Source organism: Apostichopus japonicus, chromosome 10 (genome assembly GCF_037975245.1).
Source record: "Apostichopus japonicus isolate 1M-3 chromosome 10, ASM3797524v1, whole genome shotgun sequence".
In the NCBI taxonomy this organism is placed as follows: Eukaryota; Metazoa; Echinodermata; class Holothuroidea; order Aspidochirotida; family Stichopodidae; genus Apostichopus; species Apostichopus japonicus.
In genome coordinates, this window is record NC_092570.1 from 180,892 (window position 1) to 208,758 (window position 27,867).

At 38.8% G+C, this 27,867-nt stretch overlaps 2 protein-coding genes across 16 annotated transcripts in view; one reads left to right on the forward strand and one right to left on the reverse strand.

Annotated features, from left to right (window-relative positions):
- Positions 1-15,369, reverse strand: LOC139975293 (uncharacterized). Of its 14 annotated transcripts, XM_071983108.1 has the most exons (7): positions 11,533-11,930; positions 11,005-11,196; positions 8,716-10,007; positions 7,793-8,250; positions 6,330-6,440; positions 5,290-5,371; positions 1-4,221 (listed from the first exon to the last, which is right to left on the reverse strand). In XM_071983108.1, the coding sequence occupies exons 3-6, from the start codon at positions 9,842-9,844 to the stop codon at positions 5,303-5,305; spliced, it is 1,767 nt and encodes a 588-aa protein (XP_071839209.1). In that variant the 5' UTR covers positions 9,845-10,007; positions 11,005-11,196; positions 11,533-11,930; the 3' UTR covers positions 1-4,221; positions 5,290-5,302. The 14 variants fall into 14 exon arrangements, with proteins under 14 accessions (XP_071839209.1, XP_071839204.1, XP_071839197.1 ...); XM_071983103.1 differs by lacking the exon at positions 11,533-11,930 and adding an exon at positions 12,059-15,369 and having other exon boundaries at positions 1-5,371; positions 11,005-11,063; XM_071983096.1 differs by lacking the exon at positions 11,533-11,930 and adding an exon at positions 12,059-15,369 and having other exon boundaries at positions 1-5,371.
- Positions 11,951-27,867, forward strand: part of LOC139975292 (transcription initiation factor TFIID subunit 6-like) — an 18,415-nt gene continuing 2,498 nt past the window's right edge. The window contains exons 1-12 of one of the 2 annotated variants that reach the window (XM_071983094.1): positions 11,951-12,085; positions 16,133-16,303; positions 17,330-17,416; positions 18,620-18,773; positions 19,026-19,082; positions 19,579-19,760; positions 21,483-21,548; positions 22,020-22,199; positions 23,879-24,003; positions 24,224-24,356; positions 26,198-26,323; positions 27,206-27,370. In XM_071983094.1, coding sequence (XP_071839195.1) covers positions 16,151-16,303; positions 17,330-17,416; positions 18,620-18,773; positions 19,026-19,082; positions 19,579-19,760; positions 21,483-21,548; positions 22,020-22,199; positions 23,879-24,003; positions 24,224-24,356; positions 26,198-26,323; positions 27,206-27,370 — 1,428 coding nt within the window. In that variant the 5' untranslated portion in view covers positions 11,951-12,085; positions 16,133-16,150. Of the gene's footprint in view, positions 12,086-16,120; positions 16,304-17,329; positions 17,417-18,619; positions 18,774-19,025; positions 19,083-19,578; positions 19,761-21,482; positions 21,549-22,019; positions 22,200-23,878; positions 24,004-24,223; positions 24,357-26,197; positions 26,324-27,205; positions 27,371-27,867 lie in introns of both variants that reach the window. The other variant, XM_071983093.1, reaches the window with a different exon arrangement.

The window sequence follows — 27,867 nt, forward strand, 5'->3', positions numbered from 1 at the left end:
TATATATATAGATACATTAGTGAGAGAGGAAAAATGGAAACGTCAAAAATGGAGTTGTCGGTGTAAGGGGAAGGGTGAGGCGCACGCCCCTTCCGAAATCCTCGATCCGTCACTGGCTACCCTGTGTATATAATAGGGATCAGCGCTGTTATTATGTCACTGTTCCCCTTTGTCTTCCCTTGGCGTTTTTTTCTTTTACTCCCTCCTTTTCTCCTTTTTCTTCTTTTTCTTTTCCCTTCCTTCCCCTCCTCCTCCTCTTTTCCCCCCTCTTTTTCCCCTTTTCTTTTTTTCTCCTCTTTTTCTTACCCGGGGGGCGCGCGCCCCCAACGCCCCCTGGATACGCGCCTGCTAGTATGCCAAGGCAGAGCTAGAATATCACATAATATACTTAACTAAACTACCATCATACTGCTACTCGGAGTTTCACGGGTACGGCTCGCGCACCGATCATCAGGCAACTGGACAACACAGGCTATCTCGGCTTCAGGCGTGTGTGTTTACGGTTGCCATGGCGACAGTGCGATAACAGCTCTGTTCTTTTGTTGATGCATCTGTCCTTCGATTGTATTATGGCCAGCTTCTCTTCCATGCATATATTGCATGATCCTGATTCGCGATGGTGTGTGTCGGATTGCTTCAATATGTTCCATTCAATAGTGTAATCTCTCGCCTTACTTTTCAGTGCTCAGATATGTTTGGATAGTTCTGTCTCCTTTTCATATTTTTTGTTGCGAAACGACTTCGTGTGGTTGCGTTACCTAGATTTAAAGTAGAACGATAGTGACAGAAAAAAAATCTCTCATTTTCATATATAATGTAGTTTATATGTTACCAAGTAACATATTTTTTTAATTTTCCAAATAGCACACCGGAAAGTTATAAAAAACGGAATTAAAACATCGTTTTTTCGCCTCCGTAATTTAGGAATTTTCATACACTGCAACGACCTTGAACAGCCCTCAGGTCAGTGAATGACGTCACTGTGATGATCTTTTCTTGTTGTGAACTGTTCAGTACGAAGCTGTGCGTTGCATTTCGTGTCAGCATAACTGTTATTTTCCGGCGTAATGTTCAAGACAAATAGATAATGAATTTATCATAGTGTTTCTTGATTTCTTCACCACGTGTTTACAAGTTTTTTTTTACGAAATTTGCGGCGATTTCGCAACGATTTCCCAACATCTGAATAGGTAACTCGCAAGCTGACCCAAAGTAACGTAAATCTCAAGAACACGTTTTTGGCGGGTTTTATACAGAGTGATGTATGAATGTGCTCACTTACCAGTCAAACTGGCACAATAACAATAGTGATGATAGTCTCAAACGTAGATTAGTATAACATCCGAAAGAAAATCCAAAGTTCTAAACAAAGTAGATTCGCTTGTATGCACTAGGCCTACTGTAAAACATAAACGTTCCTTGTTCCGTGCGTCATTAAATCCAACAGAAAGGTTCATTGAGCTTGAAATACAACCGCATTTGAACTCAATCGAGTAGTTAGTCTAGCTCGAACAGTTTTCTCACTACATGCAATGCCTATTGCGTTTATTCACATGTATGCCTCGTGGTTTGGGCTTCAGGAGGAATCGTATTCTAGCCCAACTTCACGTAGGTCCGCAAACGGTACTTTCACACTGTGCAAACATAAGTGACAGTGTGCGCTACCGTAAGTAATACACGATGTTTTGTTTCGCTCGAGCATACACACATTTCCTATTCGTATTACATTTAAAGTGGTTTGGAGGGTATGGACACATCTCTGCCCCAAAAAACTCTGCCTAAGCGACGTCCATGCCCCAATTGAAATTTGCACGTGGATTCTCTCCTCACATATAGTCATTAGGTTGTTCACGTCTGACATGTCTTCCAGTTCCAACACTTACTGTTGCATTTATCGGGATATATATAAATAATGCGGCATAAAAGCATCAATCTTTCAAACTTTTATTACTTTAGTGACCTTGCCACACGCAAATTTCAATTGGGCCCGAGAATCATCTTCTGTGAAGTGGGCAGAACAAACTTTCACATTCTTGCCATGAGAAACTCATGGTGCGATGAAGTCTTTCCTGGTTCTCCTCACAAATCGTATCCAGAGTTTCCGATATCTCTCACTACTTTTTCCGCTTGGAAAATTGAAAAAAAAAACTTATTGTAGAGTCCACATTCGTTCTGTTGCATCCCCCTACAACGCAATTTCTTGGATTTTGCTAGTGGTTTACGTTGCTTGTCGAGTCCAATATAGAGTAGGTTGCAACTAAACTTACACACTAAGTGCACACTGCTGAAGTACACTCACGTTGTTATCATCATAATGACGTCACATGTCACTGTAGATCACGTGATCATCATATCGCTTTTCGCGAAAAGCCCAATTTTTGTTTAAAAAATCAACGAGTTTAGGAATTTTTTTTAAGCCTTTCCCAACATCGGATTGACTTGAATTTTCACATGTGTAAAATGGAAACCAACTAGAATACTCTTGAATAAAATCGTATTTTTTCGTCGATGGTGAAAAATCACTATCGTTCATCTTTACAATCACCCCGGTGAGCCCAACGTATGACCGCGAGTCGGAACCGGAAGTCGTTTCAGAGCTAAAGATGAGGTACAGTAGGTGACTGCACCTCATTCTGAGCTATGGATGTGGTTCAGTAGGTGACTGCACCTCATTCTGAGCTATGGATGAGGTACAGTTGGTAAATGCACCCCATTCTGAGCTATGGATGAGGAGGTACAGTAGGTGACTGCACCTCATTCTGAGCTATGGATGAGGTACAGTAGGTAAATGCACCCCATTCTGAGCAATGGATGAGGAGGTACAGTTGGTGACTGCACCTCATTCTGAGCTATGGATGAGGAGGTACAGTAGGTGACTGCACCCCATTCTGAGCTATGGATGAGGTACAGTAGGTAAATGCACCCCATTCAGAGCTATGGATGAGGAGGTACCATAGGTAAATGCACCTCATTCTGAGCTATGGATGAGGAGGTACAGTAGGTGAATGCACCCCATTCTGATCTATGGATGAGGAGGTACAGTAGGTGACTGCACCTCATTCTGAGCTATGGATGAGGTACAGTAGGTAAATGCACCCCATTCTGAGCTATGGATGAGGTACAGTAGGTAAATGCACCCCATTCTGAGGTATGGATGAGGTACAGTAGGTAAACGCACCTCATTCTGAGCTATGGATGAGGTACAGTAGGTAAATTCACCCCATTCTGAGCTATGGATGAGGTACAGTAGGTAAATGCACCCCATTCTGAGCTATGGATGAGGTACAGTAGGTAAACGCACCTCATTCTGAGCTATGGATGAGGTACAGTAGGTAAATTCACCCCATTCTGAGCTATGGATGAGGTACAGTAGGTAAATGCACCCCATTCTGAGCTATGGATGAGGAGGTACAGTAGGTGACTGCACCTCATTCTGAGCTATGGATGAGGAGGTACAGTAGGTAAATGCATTCCATTCTGAGCTATGGATGAGGATTGAACTTAGAGATGGTGGGGCTAGACTTGGGTGGGGGCAATCTTGAGTGACAATGGGACTTTGATTTAATGGGACAAATCACAAAATAGTTACCTGGAATTTCACTGCTGAAGGGTCCCCTGTGCTTTCCGTACCGCACATTTTTTATTTCAATGTTTTTCCAATGAATCAAACTTTCATATTACAGCAATTTCAACAGAAAGGAACATTAGAAAGAAACTTCCAATGAAAAATGTGACAAACGTATTTTCCATCAGCCATTTCATTTCCACAAGTCAGTCAATAGTGGCAATGTTTATTTATGTCATCATTACTGTTAACCTTTATCTCTTGAGCATTTCACGATTCGATTTGAATCAAATTCAGGGAGATAAATAGTTTCTCTGAAGCTCAAGAGAGCATAGACGTGCTTATAAATGAATGACACAAGGAAACCACTCTGCATACAAATCAGAGACCAAAGAGAGAGGGCAGCAGAGAGAAAACCCACCTTCCTAATATTCATTTTGTGACAGTTCTCAAATGGTAAATGAAAATAAATAAATTGATGGTAGTATTAACCTTGACAGATGAAGAGAAGGTTATGTGTGTCAACTGTTAAGACAAGAAATATCCTGCAACTCCTTTTCATCCACCAAAGTCACAGCAAGGATGAGGACTCATGCAGAAATTTCATACAGATTCAAACATTAAATCTGTTATGTTGTACTGAGCAGTTTGTCAATCTGCAAGTAAATGAACAATGGGAAAAGTGATTTGGAAATTATCAATAACGAAAAATAAGCAACGTTTCCAGTTTGTCACTCATATAACTAAGAACAGCCAACAGTTGCAATCACAAAGTTCTGATGGTTGCATTGAGTGATATCGAACTAAAGGCAAATATTATTTCACCAAAACATAAAAATATAAAATGTCTTTAAAAGTAGCCGTCAAAGAGAGACAGAAAATGACACAAATTTGTTATCAGAAAAGGAGTCTATAGATGTATAAAATTGAATATATAGCTTAAATATGACAGAAATTGTGTCCATAAGGTTCCAATTGTTTTTAGCTCATAAATGTCAAATACCTTAACCCACATAGAGAGTGACTTTATTTTACTCACAAAGGCGATCACCACACCCTTGCACGAATTTCAACAAAAGCTTGATGTGGAACTTATTTGCTTTTAGCTTTTTTGAACCTAAGTAAATTTGACATGCTCAAACAAAAGGGTATTGTCTTCAGCAGGGAGTATCTACATACCAAGTATGAAGTTCAATCAAGCAACTTACCTTTAGACAACCATGGCAAAGTTTCGGTCACTATGTGCATGCTTGTTTTGGGGTCATTTTACTTACTTTCTTTTCCAATATGTGGAAAGTTCATGAGGAATATTTTAGCTTAAGAGGAGGATGTTCTACTGTACTGATGGTAGTAAATTTCACATCCAAAAGTTGCTCACTACACCAGACATACCACACGGCCAAAAAAAAGTGTCTCTAATTTATGTAAAAGTGAAACTCATATTGGGTTACCATCCAGTTAGGTCAGTGTTTTAAATGTTATACTTTTAAATCATGCTTTAAAGCATTCATACTGACAGTACAGTATGGAGGTTAGGAACTGTTCATACTGTCAGTACGAGTGCTAGCACTGGAAAATTGTGCTGCTGGGGTTAATTTATTTGTATGTTTACTATTCATGATTTTCATATTCATTTCCTTTCCAACCTCAAGCAAAAATGGAAATAGAAAAAGTAATTGTGAATGTTCAAATATGGTATATCTTTTTCACAATTCATCTAATACCAGAAATTTCAGATTAAACGTCTCCATTATAGCTGGTGTCTGTGACTGATGAACTGAGAGGCTGACTAAGTCCAATACTCTCCTGCAACAATGGAGAAAAGAACCATTTCAAAGCTCTCACCTGCAAAATTTTGTATGGGAAAGTTTAAACTACTCAAACCCAATTTCCCTTCCCTCTCAATCAACTCCCACCCCCCCCCCCCAACACCACCAGTCCCTTCTCCACGATATTGGCACTTTTGTCTTAGGAGATATTTTTTGTTGCACTTAGTAATAGCCTTATGTATATCATTATAACATGCTATCATTTCTTTGTCATTTATTGCAGAACTTGTTAATCTAAAAATCTTAGACTTCTAAAGGAACTACTCTACTAACATAAACTGCTACAGTCTTTCTTCAGTCAAGCACACAATGTTGCATATCTTCTCTTGATCTGACAGTGTTAATTTGACCATTTCAAGTCACCTATTCATCTCCCACCCTATAACTTCACCTACAGGTCACTTTAAGATAAAGTTGATAAACACATGGCAAATACACTTGTTTAACAACAAAGAGAACAGTGCAGCTTGATTGAAAAACAAAAGTGAAAGGGAGAGTTTTGTGAAACTTTCATAGTTGAAAGATATTTAATCACTTGAATGTAAGTAATTAAATTATGGAAATGATCTGTGGAAATTTAAGTAATTGACTGAACACCATATATGGCTTAAATAGTTATACCATGGTCTGCAGACATCCAAAATTGATGGCAAGATGACCAAGCAGTCAGCAATCTATAAGGCCATCAATATTTGCCCACAAATATTAAAGAAGGTTTAACACTGGTTACTGAGACTCAAATTTCAACAAGTAGGTTTACTTTCACCCTCAATGCATTTTTTTCTTTTGAGGATAATTGATTGTATAATCTGACATACCCTACTGTCTGGGAATAATTTGGAGGGTTCAATCATCCGGTACTTTTGAGAACTTTTTAAAGAGCAATATTATTTGTGGCCATACTGATGACTATTAACCAGGGAATGTCCACTTACCTGGATTATTTCAAGGGATAAAGGAATTGAGTCTGGTATAAGCTCAGACTGACTGGTAACAACAGGGATTGATGCTAACGATATAACAGTCACATCACTTCCATCCGTGGTCTGAATGAGAAAAAGAAAAAATGTGAATATATGATTTGATACAGTACATAGCTAAGAGCTTAACACTCTACCATCACCTTCATCTGTGGCTATCATAGAATAAGAAATATCCTGAAATGGATTTTGGGAAGCATTCGACATGATATTAAACAACATATATAGATTAAAGGAGATACAAGTCCAAGCAAAAAGAAAAAAATTATGAAGGTCAAACTTAAAACAATCATATATATAAATGAGATTGAAAGTTACTTAAACAGTTTCGACACTCTGCAAATGAAGTCTGATCAGTAAAGAGACAAGAATGGCTGAAACAAATCAGAATAATTGAAATATTTGGTGGAGAGTAAAATGGGACTAAAGGCAACATTTTACTGCTCACTAAACTTCAAAGAAGAGAAGTAACTAGCATTGGCTTTTTATTTTTATTTACAAAATATGAAGTACAGTACAATTCAACTGTAGTTTACCATATCTCCACAGTCAAATGACTCCATGGTTCATATTAATATCTTTATTGGATATTTTTTTTAAGTCTCTTGTAATTTAATTTAGGTATGAAATGTCTGGTTATTTAATTTCTCCTCAAGTTGTTTTCTTATACATTTTTTATTACATTAATTGCCAGTTTTGTAATGAGTCGTATATTGAGTCAGTAATTTTCAAAAAGTGAAGTGACTCCAACACTTTCCTGACATTTAAGTGAGAAACAGTATGGTGTTTGCAGTGTTATGTCTCTGGTACACTAATAAACACACCCTAAATTTGCCATTATATTGTTATCTTCATGTCAGAGTTCTTGATGTCAGGACTGCAGATGACAGTACATTACCAAATAAACTCTGTCTGCAACTTGGCCAAAACAACTACAGTATATTAAAAACTTCAACAATGGCCTGCAACACTACCTAAACTTATTATTATTTGCATAATTAACTCTGAGCTGAAGATGTTACTGCAATGACATGGTTAGTTTAGCTGATTTACAAACTGAGAGCACTGATTTGGTAAGACAAAATACTTGAAAGCAATCGTACAAAACATTTCATTCAATAATAACACGCAAGGGAGACCTAGGTCAGAACCTGGAGAATCTTATCCTGGGCTTCCTTTGGAAGTCTCCATTTTGCTGTAAGTATTTTATGAAACTGAGAAGACACAATTCCTTATCCCACATTTAACCAAACAACTCTAATGGACCCTGGCCCAAGGGCAATAGTGTAGCCCCCTTAATCTTAACCCCTCTTCTCTATCTCTCTTTTCTGGTCTGGTCTGGTGTGATAAGAATAGAACTAAAGAATGATGTACAATTAGCTTTTTCAACTACACTTTTCAACTACAATTTATTTTACCTTTAAAGGCCCAGCATGCCACGGCATCTCATCTGTGATTACTTCTACATTACATTCAACTTCTTGGTCCAGTTTGCCTTTCTCAGTGAGCAAGCTATGTGTTGCTATGACATCTGATATCTGTTGCAACTCTACCTCAGTTGCCATGGTTACTGCAGGTACACAGTCTATGACCTGCAAGTCATCAATGGGAAAGTCTCTTGGTTCATTGTTGGATTGCAAAGTCACTCCAGTTTGCAAAGAAACAGTGCTTGTGGTGGCACAGTCCTCAGCCATACCACTAACTTTACCAGTTTTGTGAGTCTTTAAGTGGGCTCTCATGCGAGCCTTCCAGGCCGTCTTAAAGAAACATAGATTGCACCTCATTCGAGTGCTTGAATGCTTCGCTGCGTGCGCTAGGAGATGTTGCTTGTTGGCAGTCTTGTAATTACACATTGAGCATGAAAATGGCTTTATACCTAGGAAAATGAATGGTGATAATACAATTGAATTGGCCAAGAGATGTTGCTTAGTGGACATCTGGTCATCGCAAATTAAACATGAAACTGGCTTCATAAATCTACACAGGAAAATAAGTACATTTTACAGCCAGATTCAGCAAATAACTTGACCCTGTTTGGGAGCAAATCAGTAAAGCACACTATTTAGTGAGCTACTGTAAATAGGGCAATGCATTTAAAAGTAATGAAAGGAGATGATCATATAGGGACAAATGGATGGGTTGGTCTGCAATGAGCAAGAATAACAAACCACAGCAATCTGGACGAATAGCACTTTCTGTCAGCGTTCCAATGAATTCTCACTCATTGGCAGAGTACACTCTTACCATCTCTTACTCTTGAACATCTCTTGATAATTTTCTTTTGGGAAAGGGGGGGGGGAGGGGGCTACCCTTAAAACATACATAATAGAAATATACATACCTGTGTGTTTTGCTATATGGACACGCATTTGTGACATATTGATTGCTGAATAATCACAGTGACCACACTTGTATGGTTTTATATCTGAATGTTTTGCCAAATGCCGCTTTAGACTGTTCTTGTAGGCTGTTTGATAACCACAGATGTCACATTTAAAAGATTTCTCAGGCATCTTCCTATCTGGCTGATGCCTGTCCAGATGTCGCTTGAGGCTGAATCGCAGAGTTGTGGTGAATGAGCACAGGTTACATTTGTAGGACTTCTCTGTCCCAGATAAATGCTTGGCTTCATGCAAAAGCAAGTGGTATCGGAATCCAGTGGAGTATGTGCAATTACCACATTTAAATTTATTTTCTGATGGATGGCTTAGCACATGAGACTCCAAATTTTGCTGATTCTTGGTTCTGTAGTTGCAGTCCGGCATTGTGCAGTCGTACATTTTTGGTTCGGACAGATTGTGTCTCTTTATGTGTGACCTAAGGCTTTGCTTGTAATATGTCTGAAATGAACAATGCTGGCAAATGAAGGGCTTTTGAGATCTGTGTCGTGTTTCATGAGTTGCCAAATCTTGCTTTCGTGCACACGAATAAGAACACTCACTGCAACTGTAAGGACGTAATTTGGTATGTTTCGAATCCACATGATGCACAAGACTAGATTTATAAATGGTACTAAAGTCGCAAAGGTCACATTTGAATGGCTTCTTGGTATGATGTTTGCATATATGTCTGCTAAGACCCTGTTTGTATGGCGTTTGATAGTCACATTTATCGCATCTATGGACTTCGCATTCCTCTAAGTCATTTATGTTAGCATGTTTCTTTAAATGGGTGCGCAAGTTATGCTTGTGTGGTGTGGAATAATCGCAGTCAGGACACTTGAATCCTTTTTGGGTCATTTCACTGTGGGATATGTTGTGAATCTTCATTTGATATTCCTTTCTGGTTTTGAAAGCACACTTGTGACATTGAAAGGTGACCATGTTTTCCTCCGACGAAATAAACGCAGAGTTATTTTCCTTGCTGACAACAATGCTATTTTGGCGTGCCTTTTCCTCTTCTGAAACGATGGTGTTGCCAACATGCACTTCTGCCTTGGCTAAGTCTGTGGTTGGACTGTGACCTTCCATACGGAGGTGCTACTCCCCCAAAGTCCTTTTGAGAGGGGCTAAAACATATATGAAGAGTAGTAGTTTCAGTTTTCTTGTTTCCAACAATAGGAATTAACTGATGGCATTAGCTCCAAATCAGAGTGTATCCTGATGGCCATTTGCTTGATGTGTTTTGTATGTTCTGTGAAGAAAGTAAAAAAAAGTATCAGTCATTTGTGAAACCTCACGTGATTACAGAAAATCATCATTATGTATGAAAATATTGTGAAGACAAGTTTTCAAAAATTACTAAATGCAGAATAACATAAAAAGTGAATATCACAAAACATGGATCCAGTACAGGTTAAATGATATTCTTTGGGAAAACATTCATGAAAATTTAAAACTTGTTTTTATACTAGGCACGCTCAAGCCTATTTGTATTATACTGTATATCTCAAGAGGAAGAACTTTGGGTCACAAACTTAGCTGATTCAGTTAAGGGGTAATGTTCCTTCATAATTGGATCTTATGACTTAACTCACAATACGTTTGGCCCAAACCAGCTGCCTGGCATATTTTATAGGCCAGTTCTTGAGGACAGACCTACAGAATCTTCATAACTTTTAACTTTGTCTAATTTGTGTTTTCAGGAAATCTAGGCCCGCCCCTCCCCTCCCACGGAAAGCTCTGCCTCCTTGTCAGCTTCTAACATTCCATACCAACTGTTCTGCCACAAACTGAGGGCCTAGCAATGCTCATGTTGCCAAAGGCTGTAATTTGAGCCCCAGAGTAAGCAATTTTAAACCGCAACATGCACTTTAGTTTAGCCTTCTTCGTTGCATAGTAATATGTACTCAATAGCGCAGCTAGTGTACAAACTGCTTGTGGAATGCATTTAAGTCACCCTGCAGACTCATTCTTGTCAGGCATGGGTACAGTAGTATTAAAGGCATGACTAAACAGAACACTATACTGTAGCTTTTAGTGAATAAACAGACTAAAGCAAGGCAGACATAAGAAAATATTTAAAACCAGTTCCACCTATTTAATAGTTAGGAGAACCGACATTGAAAAAACAGGATGATGAGAATAAACATGAAGGCAATGAGATTGAGATGTCCATATCACACACACAGAGGCAAGTGAAGAAAATGCAGAGACAACCCAAGTGAGTAAATTGTACAAGTTGTACTTACTGGCAATGTTGAATGCATGGAAGCAAGCGTAGTACAACTGAACTGAAGTTCAAACCAGACTGAAATGAAGATAATTAACCAATTGATCAGAGGAGTAGAAAATGGGATTGTACTGTATGTTTCCTTGCCACCAAGCTTATAGCAATGACTCAAGCATAATTAGGAAATGCCACAGGTGGTGGATAGCTGTTCCTGTGACGAACATGAAAAAGGCAAAAGAGAAAGTCAGGAGCCATAAAGGTTCCGCATGGCATACTGTAGGTGCGTACAACTACAGTGGAGAAGGAACTTCAAATATCTGAATATCATTAAAAGCAGGTTGAGGAACAGGCTGGCAGAAAACAATTTAAGGCATTTAATGATAATCATAATAGAGGGGCCACAAACGTACTCTTATTTGCAAGAATATGGTTCAAACAGAAGAAATAATCCACCCCCTACAGGTACATCTGAGAAGGGATCAATACCCTTCTACCCCTTCACAGAAACCCTGATACCAATTAACTGTGTAACCCCCCGGTATCTTACCTGCACCTCATCAGAAAACCCTCAAACACCTCTGAAATTATAATCAATTGTCAAATGTAACTTGTTGTGGCTCTCAGTCCCACTTGTGAATTGCCTCTTCAATCGGAATTAATTTGTGATTTTTCTTTTTTACAAAAAGTGGTACTAGGCCTAGCTGGCCTAGGCCTAGCCTAGTACTTGAAGAAAACTTGCCACAATTCACATTTCTCTATGTAACCGAACCTGGCTTGTCCGGAACACTTGAAAAAGATTGCCAAAGTTACATTTGGTCACTACCGTGATCAAGCCTTCGATGCACTGCATACAAATTATAATCAAACACATTCACAAAATATACGGCCTACCGTTAGTATTTCTAGTAAGGCCTAGCCAAGGCCTAATGCCATGCCTTCTGACGACTAATGTACATACCGAGGTACGTTATCACAGTACAGCAATACAGAAGCTCCCCTAACTATAACTTATCGAACCTGTAATCTTGGATCAAACATTACGTTAATTTCAATCGTCGAAGGAACATTTTTACCCTGGTTTCAGGTCCACGCCTTCTTATGTAAGAAAGATTCTATAATTGTTTTTCTTTACATTAATTCAGTTGCATGTTCTGTAAATTAAATGAATATTGGAACTATACAGGTATCTGAAGGTTGGTTGAACAGTTTTGTAGTGATGGTAGAAGCGTTAGTAGTAGTTCCACGACTACGGTAAAATGCTTATATTTTGGCAATGTATACTGTAGGCCTAAGTGAGGTGACTATAAACCTAAGCCAAAATGATTCTTCAGATTTTTTTTTAATAATATCCTGCTAGTATCAAATGTCTGGGCCCTCCAACTTCGGTACCTTACAAAATAGCCAAATTTTCCAAGTACTAGCCTACAGTCAAACATAATTGGTATGATGTAACTTACACTAGTTGTAACTTGTAGGATGGTGACTTCGAAGTTCGGCCACTTAAGACTTAAAACACCCCAAAACTAAATCTTCTGGTATAAATCATTTGTAAATATACTTCATATGGTGGGAGAATTTTGTTATAGTACGATACACGGCCAAACTTTCTTTCCTGCAAACTGTTTTCACGTTGTTTTCCAAGAAGATTCTTCGTGATTGTGGAACTGGTATTTCTTGCTAGAGTATTGCGAAGTTCGGACACGCAACCCACAGTGTGGCGCTGGTGATAAAATTGGTGGCGCAGTTGCTTTTTCAGTAATTATAACAGACTTCATAGATCTTCGTCATTTTATTGACAAATATGTAAGTAATTTCTTGCACACGGGTCATTTTGGAGAGAAAATAACTGTAGCTTCGTACTTTTTGGTGAAATTTGACTCTTCCTGTAGATTTTCATGGTGAAATCGTGTATTTCTTAAGGGTGGCCGATCTTCGCAGTATGCCGAACTTCGCAATACTGACTATACTTGAAGCATGGTGGACTCATAATTGACGCACATAGTAAAGGATTTGATCAACGATATCAAGGAAATTTCGGAAATTACTCAAAGCCGATCGTGCTAAATATGCCCGGCTGAAAGCAACGTTACCTATACGATTCGTGAAAAATAGTACCGTTACGACACACGTGAACGCTACAGCGTCCGCAAACTTTCAGAGATTTTGTTTATTTCAAGATATTTTTTCCTCTGGAATGAAAAAAAAATAGACACAATACAAATATGGAGACAATATAGATTCAGCTTAGATGACCCGGGAAGTGATGTTTCCGGCCATCTGAGGGGCCGTAAGATCCCAAAATTTTCTTGTACGCTTCGCGCCAACCCATGGTGGCGCTCCGCTTAGATGGTGTACGTAACCAACAGCACCAGACAATTTTCACCCGCCTAAAAAACATCTGACCTTGGCATCTCTGCAACTGTATGCAGTTTTCATATACAGTATGTTGTTCCTCAGAAATGTAATTATTTCAAAGTATTTATTGTTCTGTGCCTACGCAATGTACAATTGAGCAGAATTTGACCACAAAATGTCTGCCGTGTCAAGTTCTTTCATACCCTGAAATTGACACATTTGTCGATTTAAGCTAACTATAACTTTTGTGTAAGTTTACATCCAAAAACTCTGGATGCTGTTTGCTATGCTCTGAGTCTCTAAGCTCAGACAGGTCAGGTCCTAGATAGTAGTGGTGTCATGTTGAAGTAATTTTGGTTATTTTGAGGGAGTAAGCTGTCCAAATGCAAAGTATTCATGCAAAACTGGGCCCAGGAGGATGATTAAAGCTTAAAACAAACCCACAAGCATTATCATAGATTCAAACTCATGAAATATGTAACTCTGCCTCGTCAAAAGTTTATGTTGCCTTGCAGAGTTGCTAGTAATTGTTGAAGGTGGGTCAATTACGAAGGTGCGTCAATTATGAAGCCTTTACTATACTAAGTACTGTTTCAGAATGACACATCCCTAGTGTCAGGAGGAAGGGGGGGGGGGACAAGCGTGATCAACTGGTGCAGATTAGCAATTTTTAAACGGAAAAACATACTTTAAAATATTAATACATTGGTAAGGGTAAGAAGACAAGCAATTTACGCAGAATAACACATTGACATCTGTCTAATATGTTGGTATGTCGATATACCAGGTATACCTGGCATTTCATTCATACCCATACAGACTTTTAAAATTTTGTCATCAACGAATATATTGTACCCAAAGTACCAGGTATATCCAAAACAAACCTTGAACACCCGGTAAAAATAATACCCAATAAAAATACCAACCCAGATAAAACACACAAACTCAAAGGAAATTCCCGCTGCTACTGTTTACATTCTGCTACTCTCTTTACATTTGAGAATAACATTTCAAAGAAAGGAATACCCCAAAGTTCCCTTTGACAGACCGCTACTTAACAAATTAAAGTCATTCCCCAGTCACGTTGTAGAATAATACCCACAATTTGCTACGTCTAATTGCTTTAAACCTTCAGTATAGCTCTTTTATAGTTCTTCTCTTACTCACAAGTACAGTTTAACAGGTTATTTTGGAAGAAGCTGATTCTGAGCAATACTTATATACCTTTTTTTTCTAGTAGTACAGGTTGTACTGTTTTCTACAATATGAATACCAATTCTGGGCTCAACCCTCGTTAAACGTTACCTGGTGTGTTTGTTCTTATACTGTTTCTGTGCATAACAAAGAGTATATTCATAGTTTCATACCTATTTTTATACCGATTCTGGCCATTACATATCTTCATACCTGTTATTATACTGATTGTCCGCATTCATTCCTGGTCTTATGCCGATTCTGGCCATTACATATCTTCATACCTGTTCTTATACCGATTCTCCACATTAATACCTGTTATTATACTGATTCTGGACATTACATATCTTCATCTGTTCTTATACCGATTCTGCGCATTCATAGATGTTATTATACTGATTCCAGATGGGCATTACATATGTTCATACTGTACCTGTTCTTATACCGATTCTCCACATTAATACCTGTTATTATACTGATTCTGGACATTACATATCTTCATCTGTTCTTATACCGATTCTGCGCATTCATACCTGTTATGATACTGATTCCAGATGAGCATTACATATGTTCATACCTGTTCTTATACCAATTCTCCGCATTCATACGATCTGTTATTATACTGATTCTGGGCATTAGATATGTTCATACCTGTTCTTATACCGATTCTGCGCATGACGACAAGTCTGTTATTATACTGATTCTACGCATTATACTATTCAAATACTAACCTGTTACAGTAATTCCCGTACCGATTATATGCTACTGTACTGTTTGTCGTTAGACTGGGCCTAGTAGTGGAATGTACTGAACTGTTCCTTTGCATTGAAATGAAAGACACGTAAAACAACACTGATTTTTCATGCTTTATTTTCTTTTTAATCAAATGTTTAAATAAGTTGCTGCAAAAGAAAAATATATAAATGGGAAAGTGGTCATCATAAAACTGCACATACATTTGTAGGCTAGAGGCTAGTCTACTGTAAGTGTCCATAGGGTTCATGCTACTGTAGTGTTTGATAGTACAGTTATGCTGGAAGTAGCGGTTCTGCGAAATGTCTGGTATACCTGGTAATACCAGGTATTTGTCAGCGGGTGTATGGGTATCTGTTGTTGCCTATAATACCGACACACCCGACTGTCTATAACTTATAAAGCCTGATCACATAGATCTGTTTGTTCCCTTATTGATGTATGTACAGTAAACATATCTGTTAATTGCACAATACAGCTTTATTTCTAAGCTGTTGTTTCATACTGTATGTATGTTACAAAAATATTCTCATAGTCATACTTTCCATAATCTGATGACTAATAATTTAATAATTGAGATGAATGCAATGATCAGATATTTATAAGTTAATAACTAAATGTGTGAGCTGTTGCATACATGTTTATGTACTCTTTATGTGCAAATCAAACATTTTTATTTGAAGTATTTAACCATCATAAATTATAAAGCAATAAAAGAATATATGATGTGTCCTTGCAGTTGTTGGCTACTAAGATTTTAGATCAAGAGTTGGCCAATTGCTTGCTGCAATAAATTGCAATTTATTAAATTGTTTTAATGTTTGTAATTTGAGATTATTTTGCAGAAACTTGCAAACAACTCAATGGCTGACCCACAAAAGGAAAGGAAAGCAAGTGTCTTGTCTCACGAGTCTATGAAAGTAATCGGAGAGACTGTTGGGTTACCTACTCTCCCAGATGAAGCCTCGTATGCACTGGCAGAAGATGCCACATTCAGACTCAAGATGTTGGTTCAGGTGAGGTTAAGGTTATATACCGTAAATCGTGTTTCCATGAGGATTGTTCATCTCTGCAACAAAAATATACAGTTCAGCCAGCAAATTGAATTGTCATAATTTCTATTGGTCTTTGTGAAGTAAAAAACATCACTGTTTTTAAAATATATAAAGCAAACTGAAAAAAGTACACATGTACTAATCACTGTACATGACCGTTTCAAAAGCATGCTATAAGAAAAGCTTTGTAGTAATGTCGTCTACATTTACAACAAATTCTTACATAAATGTAGCAATATATATTACTTTTTGGGGAAATTTCACACAGACCTGTTTTATAAAGCTTTGAAGATGCCACCACTTACTGTACAGTAGTGTGCATCTTTCTTTAAAATCCAAAGTTTATTTTAAAGAGGGATGTGGGAGGGGTGGGGGGGGGGCTCCCCTTAGAAGCCTCCTAGTATGCATTGTCTCACCTTTGAACCAAAGTACAGTAATATGGTCACCCTATATGACATTTAATCACCATATCTGGTATTGAAGGGATTCAATCATGAATTGAGACAACTCTTTCCTCCTCTCAAACCTGTTCAAACAGCTAAGCAATATATTACTGCACATTATAATGAGAATGTCAGTGTAATATTTGGAAGCCTAGTCTAACAACTAACCCACACAACTTAACATACATAACATATACTATTATGTGAGAGGTTTGAAAGCTTTTTCCCAACAGGTGAAGTACCCACAATCCTTTCTTGTGAATCTTTGAAACTCTAGCCGGGAATAATTTATTGTATAAAGTTTGTGTGTCAGTTTTGAAGCTTCTGATATTTGTCTACGCTTATAAAATACTACAGTATTGCACTGTGTGAAAACTCTGATCATACATGGTGTACTTGTATAGCAATTTGGCCTTTTGTGGTAAATATATTATGATATTGTTCCTATTGGATAAGTTATTCTCAGTCTCGGAGGTAAATTGTTGTTATACCGTACTCTCTTGCAATCTCTTCACACAAAGTTCCCCATATCTATTCATTTCAGGAAGCCGTCAAGTTTATGAGGAAGGCCAAGAGGAGAAAACTGTCCACCTCCGATTTTGATAGTTCTCTGCAAGATCAAAACATTGAGGTTTGTTCATGAACTGTAAACATTACAGGTTCATACAGAAGATTTTAGGATGAGATTTTGATAGATTCTGACCCTTGCTACAGCCATGGAGGTTCTTTAGGTTTTAACCTTTGGAAAATAGAATGTCTAAACCATTCCAAAATTAAAGAAGAACAATAAGTTTTTAAAGCAGTTGCAAACTTGTATTAAATGGTAAAGGAGTACATTCAACATCTTGTACCAAAAAGAATGGACATTTGCAAACTTGATACAAATTAATAGAGCTGGCACTTAGTAAATAGTGACTTCCCTTGTTGTTCCTTAAAGTAAAACATTCAAAGAATTGAAAGAAGTTGACAGCATTAATATACTGTACAGGGAACAGTAGTTCTTGATTTAAACTTGAAAGAATAATCCAGAGAGCAATCAAAATGTTTATTGAAGAGCCTCTTTCTTAGTCATTGCAGTATATTTATATCTGAAACATTACATATATATGTACAGTGTCATACCCATAATAATTAATGGTGGCTTATAAGAGAAGTAAGAAATACTGCACCTATATGTACAGTGTCATACCCATAATAATTAATGGTGGCTTATAAGAGAAGTAAGAAATACAGCACCTATATGTACAGTGTCGTACCCATAATAATTAATGGTGGCTTATAAGAGAAGTAAGAAATACTGCACCTAAATGTACAGTGTCGTACCCATAATAATTGATGGTGGCTTATAAGAGAAGTAAGAAATACAGCACCTACTGTATATGTACAGTGTTATACCCATAATAATTAATGGTGGCTTATAAGAGAAGTAAGAAATACTGCACCTATATGTACAGTGTCGTACCCATAATAATTGATGGTGGCTTATAAGAGAAGTAAGAAATACAGCACCTACTGTATATGTACAGTGTCGTACCCATAATAATTAATGGTGGCTTATAAGAGAAGTAAGGCTTACCCTAGCTGCAGCAGCACACAGTGAACTTACAAGTAGTTTGAGACTCATTCATCTTGCTGTACTTTATTGGATTTGTTCCTTATCTGTAAACAAGAGGATGGACAGCAACCAACATTGATTGATTTGAATTTACCAAAATAAGGGTTTGTTCTGAGAAATCAGAACCCATTGCTTTGGCACAGAAGCATCTTCATAGTGTTCTAAAAGTTTGGAAAAGTTTGCATGCTAAAAAATCTGCCACGGTTATTTATCTTTTAGCCTCTTTATGGGTTAACAGTGCCGGACAAAATTCCTTTTCGTTTTACGAGTGGAGGAGGGAGGGAACTCCATTTTGTTGAGGAGAAAGAGTTTGACTTGTCAGAGATGATTTCCAGTCCACTTCCGAAAGTACCTCTTGATGTCTCACTGAAAGGTAAATCTGCTTTATTGGCAGTTTATTTTATTCAACCTAAAGTTGTAACTTCTAAATCAAATCATAGAATGTTTTAGTAACACACTGTCACTCAATACTTAATCATTTCTAATTTCCTAGAATGAATTAAACTACTTACTTATAAGGTACTCAGTAGGTTTGGTATCAATTGTTGATCCAATCAGAAAAGCTGCTATAAAAATACTTATTATAGTTTCTCCTGTGTACATCCTTTACTTGCCAACTTTACAGCTCATTGGCTTTGTGTGGAAGGTGTCCAGCCTGCGATACCAGAGAATCCTCCTCCTGGTAAGTTAAAACTTTCTTCCACAAAATGTTTTATATAATACAATGAATAAGCAAAGTTGCAGCTGATTTATAGATGTGCTCCTTACCCCTACTCCCCTTTCCTCGCCCTTCCCTTCCTCCATTTCCTCCCTTTCCTCACCCACCCTTCCCTCACCCACCCTTCCCTCACCCTTCCCTTACACCAAGAAAGAAGGCTGAACTAGTTGGTACAAAATGATACTGTCCAATTGATTTGACAGATAACAATGTCTAGTATTTGTTCAAGTTTGTTGATTTTGATTTTTCCAATTTATTCCCAGCAATGAACAAGGGCAAGATATAGAATGAATTGCCTTCGAAATAGTCTTTGGGCAGTGGCTAGACCTGTTTTGCCAAATGATGATAGTGTTTTGACTTTCGTTCAATTTGAAAGCAGATCCTTATGATCTCACATATGACATCATATCTGTGACCAACTTTTTTGATGTATTTACTTAGTTTATTCTTTTCCTTGTAGTCGATCAAGAAAAACAGAAAGTAGAATCTACAAAAGCAACCACTCATCAAAAACCTGTTATCAATAACAAAAATGATAAGGAAGGAGAGAAAGATAGGGTGCTGACTCTACTGAATAAAGCTAAAGATGTGACAAAGGAAATGAGAAAGGCCAAGGATATTCTCTCCCACGAACTGTCAGTGGTGAGAAAGAACTCTACTTTCATTCAATGATTGGTTTTTGTGTGTTGGAGGGAGTGTGGATAAGGGGTGCCTGGTTGAATTGAAAGAAGGTTCCTGCAGCTACTATTACTGTGTGTTGGAGGGAGTGTGGATAAGGGGTGCCTGGTGAATTGAAAGAAGGTTCCTGCAGCTACTGTGACTGTGTGTTGGAGGGAGTGTGGATATGGGGTGCCTGGTTGAATTGAAAGAAGGTTCCTGCAGCTACTATGATTGTGTGTTGGAGGGAGTGTGGATAAGGGGTGCCTGGTTGAAATTGAAAGAAGGTTCCTGCAGCTACTATGACTGTGTGTTGGAGGGAGTGTGGATAAGGGGTGCCTGGTTGAATTGAAAGAAGGTTCCTGCAGCTACTATGATTGTGTGTTGGAGGGAGTGTGGATAAGGGGTGCCTGGTTGAATTGAAAGAAGGTTCCTGCAGCTACTGTTACTGTGTGTTGGAGGGAGTGTGGATAAGGGGTGCCTGGTTGAATTGAAAGAAGGTTCTGCAGCTACTATGACTGTGTGTTGGAGGAAGTGTGGATAAGGGGTGCCTGGTTGAATTGAAAGAAGGTTCCTGCAGCTACTATGACTGTGTGTTGGAGGGAGTGTGGATAAGGGGTGCCTGGTTGAATTGAAAGAAGGTTCCTGCAGCTACTATGACTGTGTGTTGGAGGGAGTGTGGATATGGGGTGCCTGGTTGAATTGAAAGAAGGTTCCTGCAGCTACTGTTACTGTGTGTTGGAGGGAGTGTGGATAAGGGGTGCCTGGTTGAATTGAAAGAAGGTTCCTGCAGCTACTATGACTGTGTGTTGGAGGGAGTGTGGATAAGGGGTGCCTGGTGAATTGAAAGAAGGTTCCTGCAGCTACTATGATTGTGTGTTGGAGGGAGTGTGGATATGGGGTGCCTGGTTGAATTGAAAGAAGGTTCCTGCAGCTACTATGACTGTGTGTTGGAGGGAGTGTGGATATGGGGTGCCTGGTTGAAATTGAAAGAAGGTTCCTGCAGCTAATATTACTGTGTGTTGGAGGGAGTGTGGATATGGGGTGCCTGGTTGAAATTGAAAGAAGGTTCCTGCAGCTACTATGACTGTGTGTTGGAGGAAGTGTGGATAAGGGGTGCCTGGTTGAATTGAAAGAAGGTTCCTGCAGCTACTATGACTGTGTGTTGGAGGGAGTGTGGATAAGGGGTGCCTGGTTGAATTGAAAGAAGGTTCCTGCAGCTACTATGACTGTGTGTTGGAGGGAGTGTGGATAAGGGGTGCCTGGTTGAAATTGAAAGAAGGTTCCTGCAGCTACTATGACTGTGTGTTGGAGGGAGTGTGGATAAGGGGTGCCTGGTTGAATTGAAAGAAGGTTCCTGCAGCTACTATGACTGTGTGTTGGAGGGAGTGTGGATAAGGGGTGCCTGGTTGAAATTGAAAGAAGGTTCCTGCAGCTAATATTACTGTGTGTTGGAGGGAGTGTGGATAAGGGGAGCCTGGTTGAATTGAAAGGTTCCTGCAGCTTATTACTCAGGGCAAATGTATCCCTGTAACCACTGTTAAGGAAGTCATTCTCATAACCATTTTGAAAGTGTTCTTTGTTTGTGTTCCCTTGTAAATAGGAATGATTGTTTTCATACATTAAAGTACACTTATTACTAATTGTTTCCATTGTCAATAAAGAAAATATGACACTTTGTTTGTGTCATCTTGTTTCATTTTGTAGGAACAACAGCTGTACTATAAAGAAATTACAGAGGCTTGTGTTGGATCATCAGAGCCAAAGAGAGCTGTAAGTGCTGTTTATATTGAAATCATTGCTTCATCTCCTGTGTAGCATAGAAATCCTCTACCTCCCCCCCTCCCTCCCCAACCCACCTCCATTACAAAGCTGGTTCATTAGCCACAGCTGGAAGCCGTAACTTTCTGTTTCACAAAGTTACATTGTTCCATGAACTTTAATCTGCAAGGCATGAGAACTTATATAGGTCAGTCTGGACCCTTCTCACTCTGAAGAGGAGAGGTCAACCATCTTCTTCTCCTCAGGTGATGCATCATTTTCAAAAATTTGGTAAAATTTGTTTAGATTCACAAGTGTTAAACTTAAGGATACAGTATACTTGTTGTAACAAGGAACTCTGGTTTCCAGAACCCAACTTTGTTTGATAAAATTTCGTATCCAAACTTTCTTTCTGACACTTTTCTGAATTTGAAGAGAGGACTGAGGTTAAAAAACATTTCACATTTTTTGCTCTTTCCTCAGCAAGCTCTACAAAGCCTGGCATCCGATTCTGGACTCTACCAGATGTTACCACGGTTTAGTTCATTCATCTGTGAGGGGGTCAGAGTGAATGTTGTTCAGAGCAACCTGGCCCTTCTCATCTACCTCATGAGAATGGTCAAGGCCCTTATGGATAACCCTACTCTATATCTAGAAAAATATGTGAGTCCACTTTATAGCCTAAGATGAACTTGGGTTGCATGCATCAGCATACATCATATGCAGTCTTATGACAGTTAGCTTATATACAGCCTTTCATGTTTCAGCATTTCTTGTCTACTATAGACTGTGTATTAGAGTTACTTTCAAGAATTTGTATGTTTAATGTCCAGTAGCTGCACACTAAAAAATTCTGGAGATTTTAAAAAAAAAAATTGGAGAGAAGTGCTCAAAACTTGGAGATCTTAAAAATCCAAAGAAGTACATTGTTTCAATGAAACAACTCCTTGTAACTCTCCTTTACATTTATGATTTTAACATATCTGATGAAGATGCACAAAACCATGAGTCTTGCCATTAAACCATCAGAGCATGAAACAATGAGTCTTGCCACCAACAGAGCATAAAACCATGAGTCTTGCCATAAAGCCATCAAAGCATAAAACCATGAGTCTTGCCATAAAGCCATCAGAGCATAAAACCATGAGTCTTGCCATAAAGCCATCAGAGCATAAAACCATGAGTCTTGCCACCATCAGAGCATAAAACCATGAGTCTTGCCATTAAACCATCAGAGCATGAAACAATGAGTCTTGCCACCAACAGAGCATAAAACCATGAGTCTTGCCATAAAGCCATCAGAGCATAAAACCATGAGTCTTGCCATAAAACCAACAGAGCATAAAACCATGAGTCTTGCCATAAAGCCATTAGAGCATAAAACCATGAGTCTTGCCATAAAACCATCAAAGCATGAAACAATGAGTCTTGCCATGAAACCATCAGAGCATGAAACCATGAATCTTGCCATAAAACCATCAGAGCATAAAACCATAGGTCTTGCCATTAAACCATCAGAGCATAAAACCATGAGTCTTGCCATAAAACCATCAAAGCATGAAACAATGAGTCTTGCCATAAAACCATCAGAGCATGAAACAATGAGTCTTGCCATTAAACCATCAGAGCATAAAACCATGAGTCTTGCCATAACACCATCAGAGCATAAAACCACAAGTCTTGCCATAAAACCATCAGAGCATGAAACAATGAGTCTTGCCATAAAACCATCAGAGCATAAAACCATAGGTCTTGCCATAAAACCATCAGAGCATAAAACCACAAGTCTTGCCATAAAACCATCAGAGCATGAAACAATGAGTCTTGCCATTAAACCATCAGAGCATAAAACCATGAGTCTTGCCATAAAACCATCAGAGCATAAAACCATGAGTCTTGCCATAAAACCATCAGAGCATAAAACCATGAGTCTTGCCATAAAACCATCAGAGCATAAAACCATGAGTCTTTCCATAAAATCATCAGAGCATAAAACCATGAGTCTTGCCATAAAACCATCAGAGCATAAAACCATGAGTCTTGCCATAAAACCATCAGAGCATAAAACCATGAGTCTTGCCATAAAACCATCAGAGCATAAAACCATGAGTCTTGCCATTAAACCATTAAAGCATGAAACAATGAGTCTTGCCATAAAACCATCAGAGCATAAAACCATGAGTCTTGCCATAAAACCATCAGAGCATAAAACCATGAGTCTTGCCATAAAACCATCAGAGCAAAAAAGAGACAGAAGAGGGCAATGAGGAGGGTAAAAGAACATTTTCATACATACATTATAATTTATAATGTGTAATATCAGAGCCTTTGTGTTTTCACAGCTTCATGAGATCATTCCAGCTGTGGTGACCTGCATCGTCAGCAAACAGCTCTGTCTTCGACCAGATATCGATAACCACTGGGCCTTGAGAGACTTTGCTGCCAGACTTATGGCCAGTATTTGCAAGTAAGGACCAAACCAAACATCAACAAATCTCATACATAGGAAGAACAAATTTACAGAAATTTGTTGTTAGGGTTATTTAAATCGTAATGCAAATCTGTGACATATCAAATCCATTTTGGATGTTTGGTTATTTTGTTACATCAGGATAACAACAGAGTGTTTGTTTGGAAGCAAAAGTCTCTACTGATGTCTATTTATGTTTTAAATCTTCTTCCAATAGAAAATTTAGCACATCTACTAACAACATTCAAGCCAGAGTATCTAAAACCTTTGACAAGTCTCTCAGTGTTGATCTTGCTCCCCTTCCTACCCTCTACGGTGCTTTTGCTGGCCTTTCTGAGCTCGGACCAGAGGTAAGTGTTAATTGTGTTACGGTAGTAATTGCTCCCCATATCCCCTCATTTTCTTTACACTTCCATAAACAATCGAAACTCAATCGGTGATTTGGTTTTCATGTCACCAGCTGTAAGTTGTAAAAAATGTACACTATCTACAAAGTTCAAAATGAAATTATTTTGACAACTGATATGTAAGGTAAAGCACAAGGGAAGTATAGAGAAATATGGTAGGAAACCCAAACTGGGCAGAGAACCCAAATTGGGCAGGGGTAGGAAGTCTTAACTGTGCATGTAACTTAATGAGGCAGGGGTAGGAAGTCTTAACGGTGCATGGTTCCTAAATGAGGCAGGGGTAGGAAGTCTTAACTGTGCATGTAACTTAATGAGGCAGGGGTTTGAAGTCTTAACTGTGCATGTAACTTAATGAGGTAGGGGTTTGAAGTCTTAACGGTGCATGGTATCTAAATGAGGCGGGGGTAGGAAGTCTTAACTGTGCATGTAACTTAATGAGGCAGGGGGTTGAAGTCTTAATGGTGCATGGTACCTTAATGAGGCAGGGGTAGGAAGTCTTAACTGTGCATGTAACTTAATGAGGCAGGGGTAGGAAGTCTTAACTGTGCATGTAACTTAATGAGGCAGGGGTTTGAAGTCTTAACGGTGCATGGTATCTAAATGAGGCAGGGTAGGAAGTCCTAACGGTGCATGTTACCTAAATGAGGCAGGGGTAGGAAGTCTTTACGATGCATGGTACCTAAATGAGGCAGGGGTAGGAAGTCCTAAAGGTGCATGGTATCTAAATGAGGCGGGGGTAGGAAGTCTTAACTGTGCATGTAACTTAATGAGGCAGGGGGTTGAAGTCTTAATGGTGCATGGTACCTTAATGAGGCAGGGGTAGGAAGTCTTAACTGTGCATGTAACTTAATGAGGCAGGGGTAGGAAGTCTTAACTGTGCATGTAACTTAATGAGGCAGGGGTTTGAAGTCTTAACGGTGCATGGTATCTAAATGAGGCAGGGTAGGAAGTCCTAACGGTGCATGTTACCTAAATGAGGCAGGGGTAGGAAGTCTTTACGATGCATGGTACCTAAATGAGGCAGGGGTAGGAAGTCCTAAAGGTGCATGGTATCTAAATGAGGCAGGGGTACCTAAATGAGGCAGGGGTAGGAAGTCTTAACGGTGCATGGTACCTAAATGAGGCAGGGGTAGGAAGTCTTAACGGTGCATGGTATATAAATGAGGCAGGGGTAGGAAGTCTTAGCGGTGCATGTTACCTAACTGAGGCAGGGGTAGGAAGACTTAACGGTGCATGGAGCCTAAATGAGGCAGGGGTAGGAAGTCTTAACGGTGCATGTTACCTAACTGAGGCAGGGGTAGGAAGTCTTTACGGTGCATGGAGCCTAAATGAGGCAGAGGTAGGGAGTCCTAACTGTGCATGTTACCTAACTGAGGCAGGGGTAGGAAGTCTTAACGGTGCATGGAGCCTAAATGAGGCAGGGGTAGGAAGTCCTAACGGTGCATGTTACCTAACTCAGGCAGGGGTAGGAAGTCTTAACGGTGCATGGTACCTTAATGAGGCAGGGGTAGGAAGTCCTAACTGTGCATGTTACCTAACTGAGGCAGGGGTAGGAAGTCTTAACGGTGCATGGTACCTTAATGAGGCAGGGTAGGAAGTCCTAACGGTGCATGTTACCTAACTGAGGCAGGGGTAGGAAGTCTTAAAGAGAGCATTGAAGAATTCTACTCAATTTGTGTTCACCTCATGACAAGTTGTTGGATATCCCTGCAATCTGTGCAATGGCTTGTACAATACATATATATATATGTGTGTAAATTTTTCTCTCTTATCTTGTCTCATAGGTTATCAAAGTCATTGTCATGCCCAAGTTAAAACCTTTAAGTGAAAGGATCAAGAGCGTGAGAGACAGCAGCCTCAGCAGTAACTTTGATAAAATTGCAGCAGAGCACCTGAAATCTCTTGTCCTGGTGAGTATCACAAATTTGTATGGAATTTAAAGGAGCTATGTTACCTTGAACAAAATACAACAAAGTTAAGCAGTCTTTGTATTTGGCAGATGTAATTTTCCAATTCTGTATGGTTTAAAAGAAGTCAGTTCAGAAAGAATTGACAGTGTTTGACTATTTGAGTGGTATCATCAATGTAGACGCTCAAGCATGATGAATGGAAGGGTATGAGCTACTGTCCGAGTTCTTGGGATCAATAAGGCACCCCAGAAATATGGATAAAAAATAATGTATTCTTAATTTTGAAATGTATGTAGGAAAAACAAAACTTTTAAGGAGGCTTGGTGACAATTGCCCTGGGGCTTGGCTGGCTCTTCCCGTACTTTACATACAAAATATATATTGCTTCTACAAATTGCTTTGTACAACAAACATGTAGCAAAGTCATTCATGACAATGTTCTGAGAAGTACAGATCAGCTAAATCATCTGAAGTAGGAATTTGAAGATGGGAAAGCTTATTATGAATATTTACCAAAGTCAAATGACTGACATGTGGCTTTACTCTACCAGTATGTTTCAGCTCATGAAATTGTTCAAGTGGTCTAATGCTTCTTATTACAGTAGTATCTAGCAGTGAATGTTTCTACATCATTTTTTCATGCCATGTTTCTTTTGGGTTCTCAAGATCATTTTTCGAAAGCTGTTTGTCAACCTTCAGAGTCAGACCTGCCAAACTTGGGAATCTAGGTGCAGTGGAAACTTGATTAGAATATATTGAATCTAGTATCTACCTGTAATGAATTTTGGATGCAAAATGTTCATGATTATGAGTGAAGACAAATAACAATGTTTACAGGTACCAGCAAGCTAGTGAGAGCTTCTCTTTCTCTCATCATTACAGAAACAATGCAGCCCCTACCTGAAGCAAGTCCGGACTGGTCCTGACACACCAGATGCCTATATTGAGGATTTTGGCCCAATTGGGAGTGCCCTCTGCAATCAAGTACAAAAGCTGAGAGCTCAGCCTGGTTTAGCTGTAAATAAACCAACTATCCAAATACCTCCGGTAGGCTGATAAATGCTCATCTTTACTCTGTGAAAAAACATGCTCAGTTACTTGGGGCAAAACCAAATATGATTACAGCCTGATAAATTCATTATTATTGCTCCTTCTACAGAAACTAATAAATAAAGAACTGTAACAGCCAAGGTTGTAGATGAAATTAGTATGGACAGATATCATAAAATAAAGAACTGTAACAGCCAAGGTTGTAGATGAAATTAGTATGGACAGATATCATAAAATAAAGAACTGTAACAGCCAAGGTTGTACTGTAGATGAAATTAGTATGGACAGATATCATAAAATAAAGAACTGTAACAGCCAAGGTTGTAGATGAAATTAGTATGGACAGATATCATAAAATAAAGAACTGTAACAGCCAAGGTTGTAGATAAAATTAGTATGGACAGATATCATAAAATAAAGAACTGTAACAGCCAAGGTTGTTAGTAGTAATTAGTATGGACAGATATCATAAAATAAAGAACTGTAACAGCCAA

What these genes read in the sequence shown, in the direction of transcription:
- LOC139975293 (XM_071983103.1), bottom strand. Translation starts at nt 9,844, where the DNA reads ATGGAAGGTCACAGTCCAACCACAGACTTAGCCAAGGCAGAAGTGCAT. An exon ending in CCATATAGCAAAACACACAG is followed by an intron (nt 8,251 to 8,715) that starts GTATGTATATTT and finishes TCATTTTCCTAG; the next exon opens with GTATAAAGCCATTTTCATGC. An exon ending in TATCCCTTGAAATAATCCAG is followed by an intron (nt 5,372 to 6,329) that starts GTAAGTGGACAT and finishes CCATTGTTGCAG; the next exon opens with GAGAGTATTGGACTTAGTCA.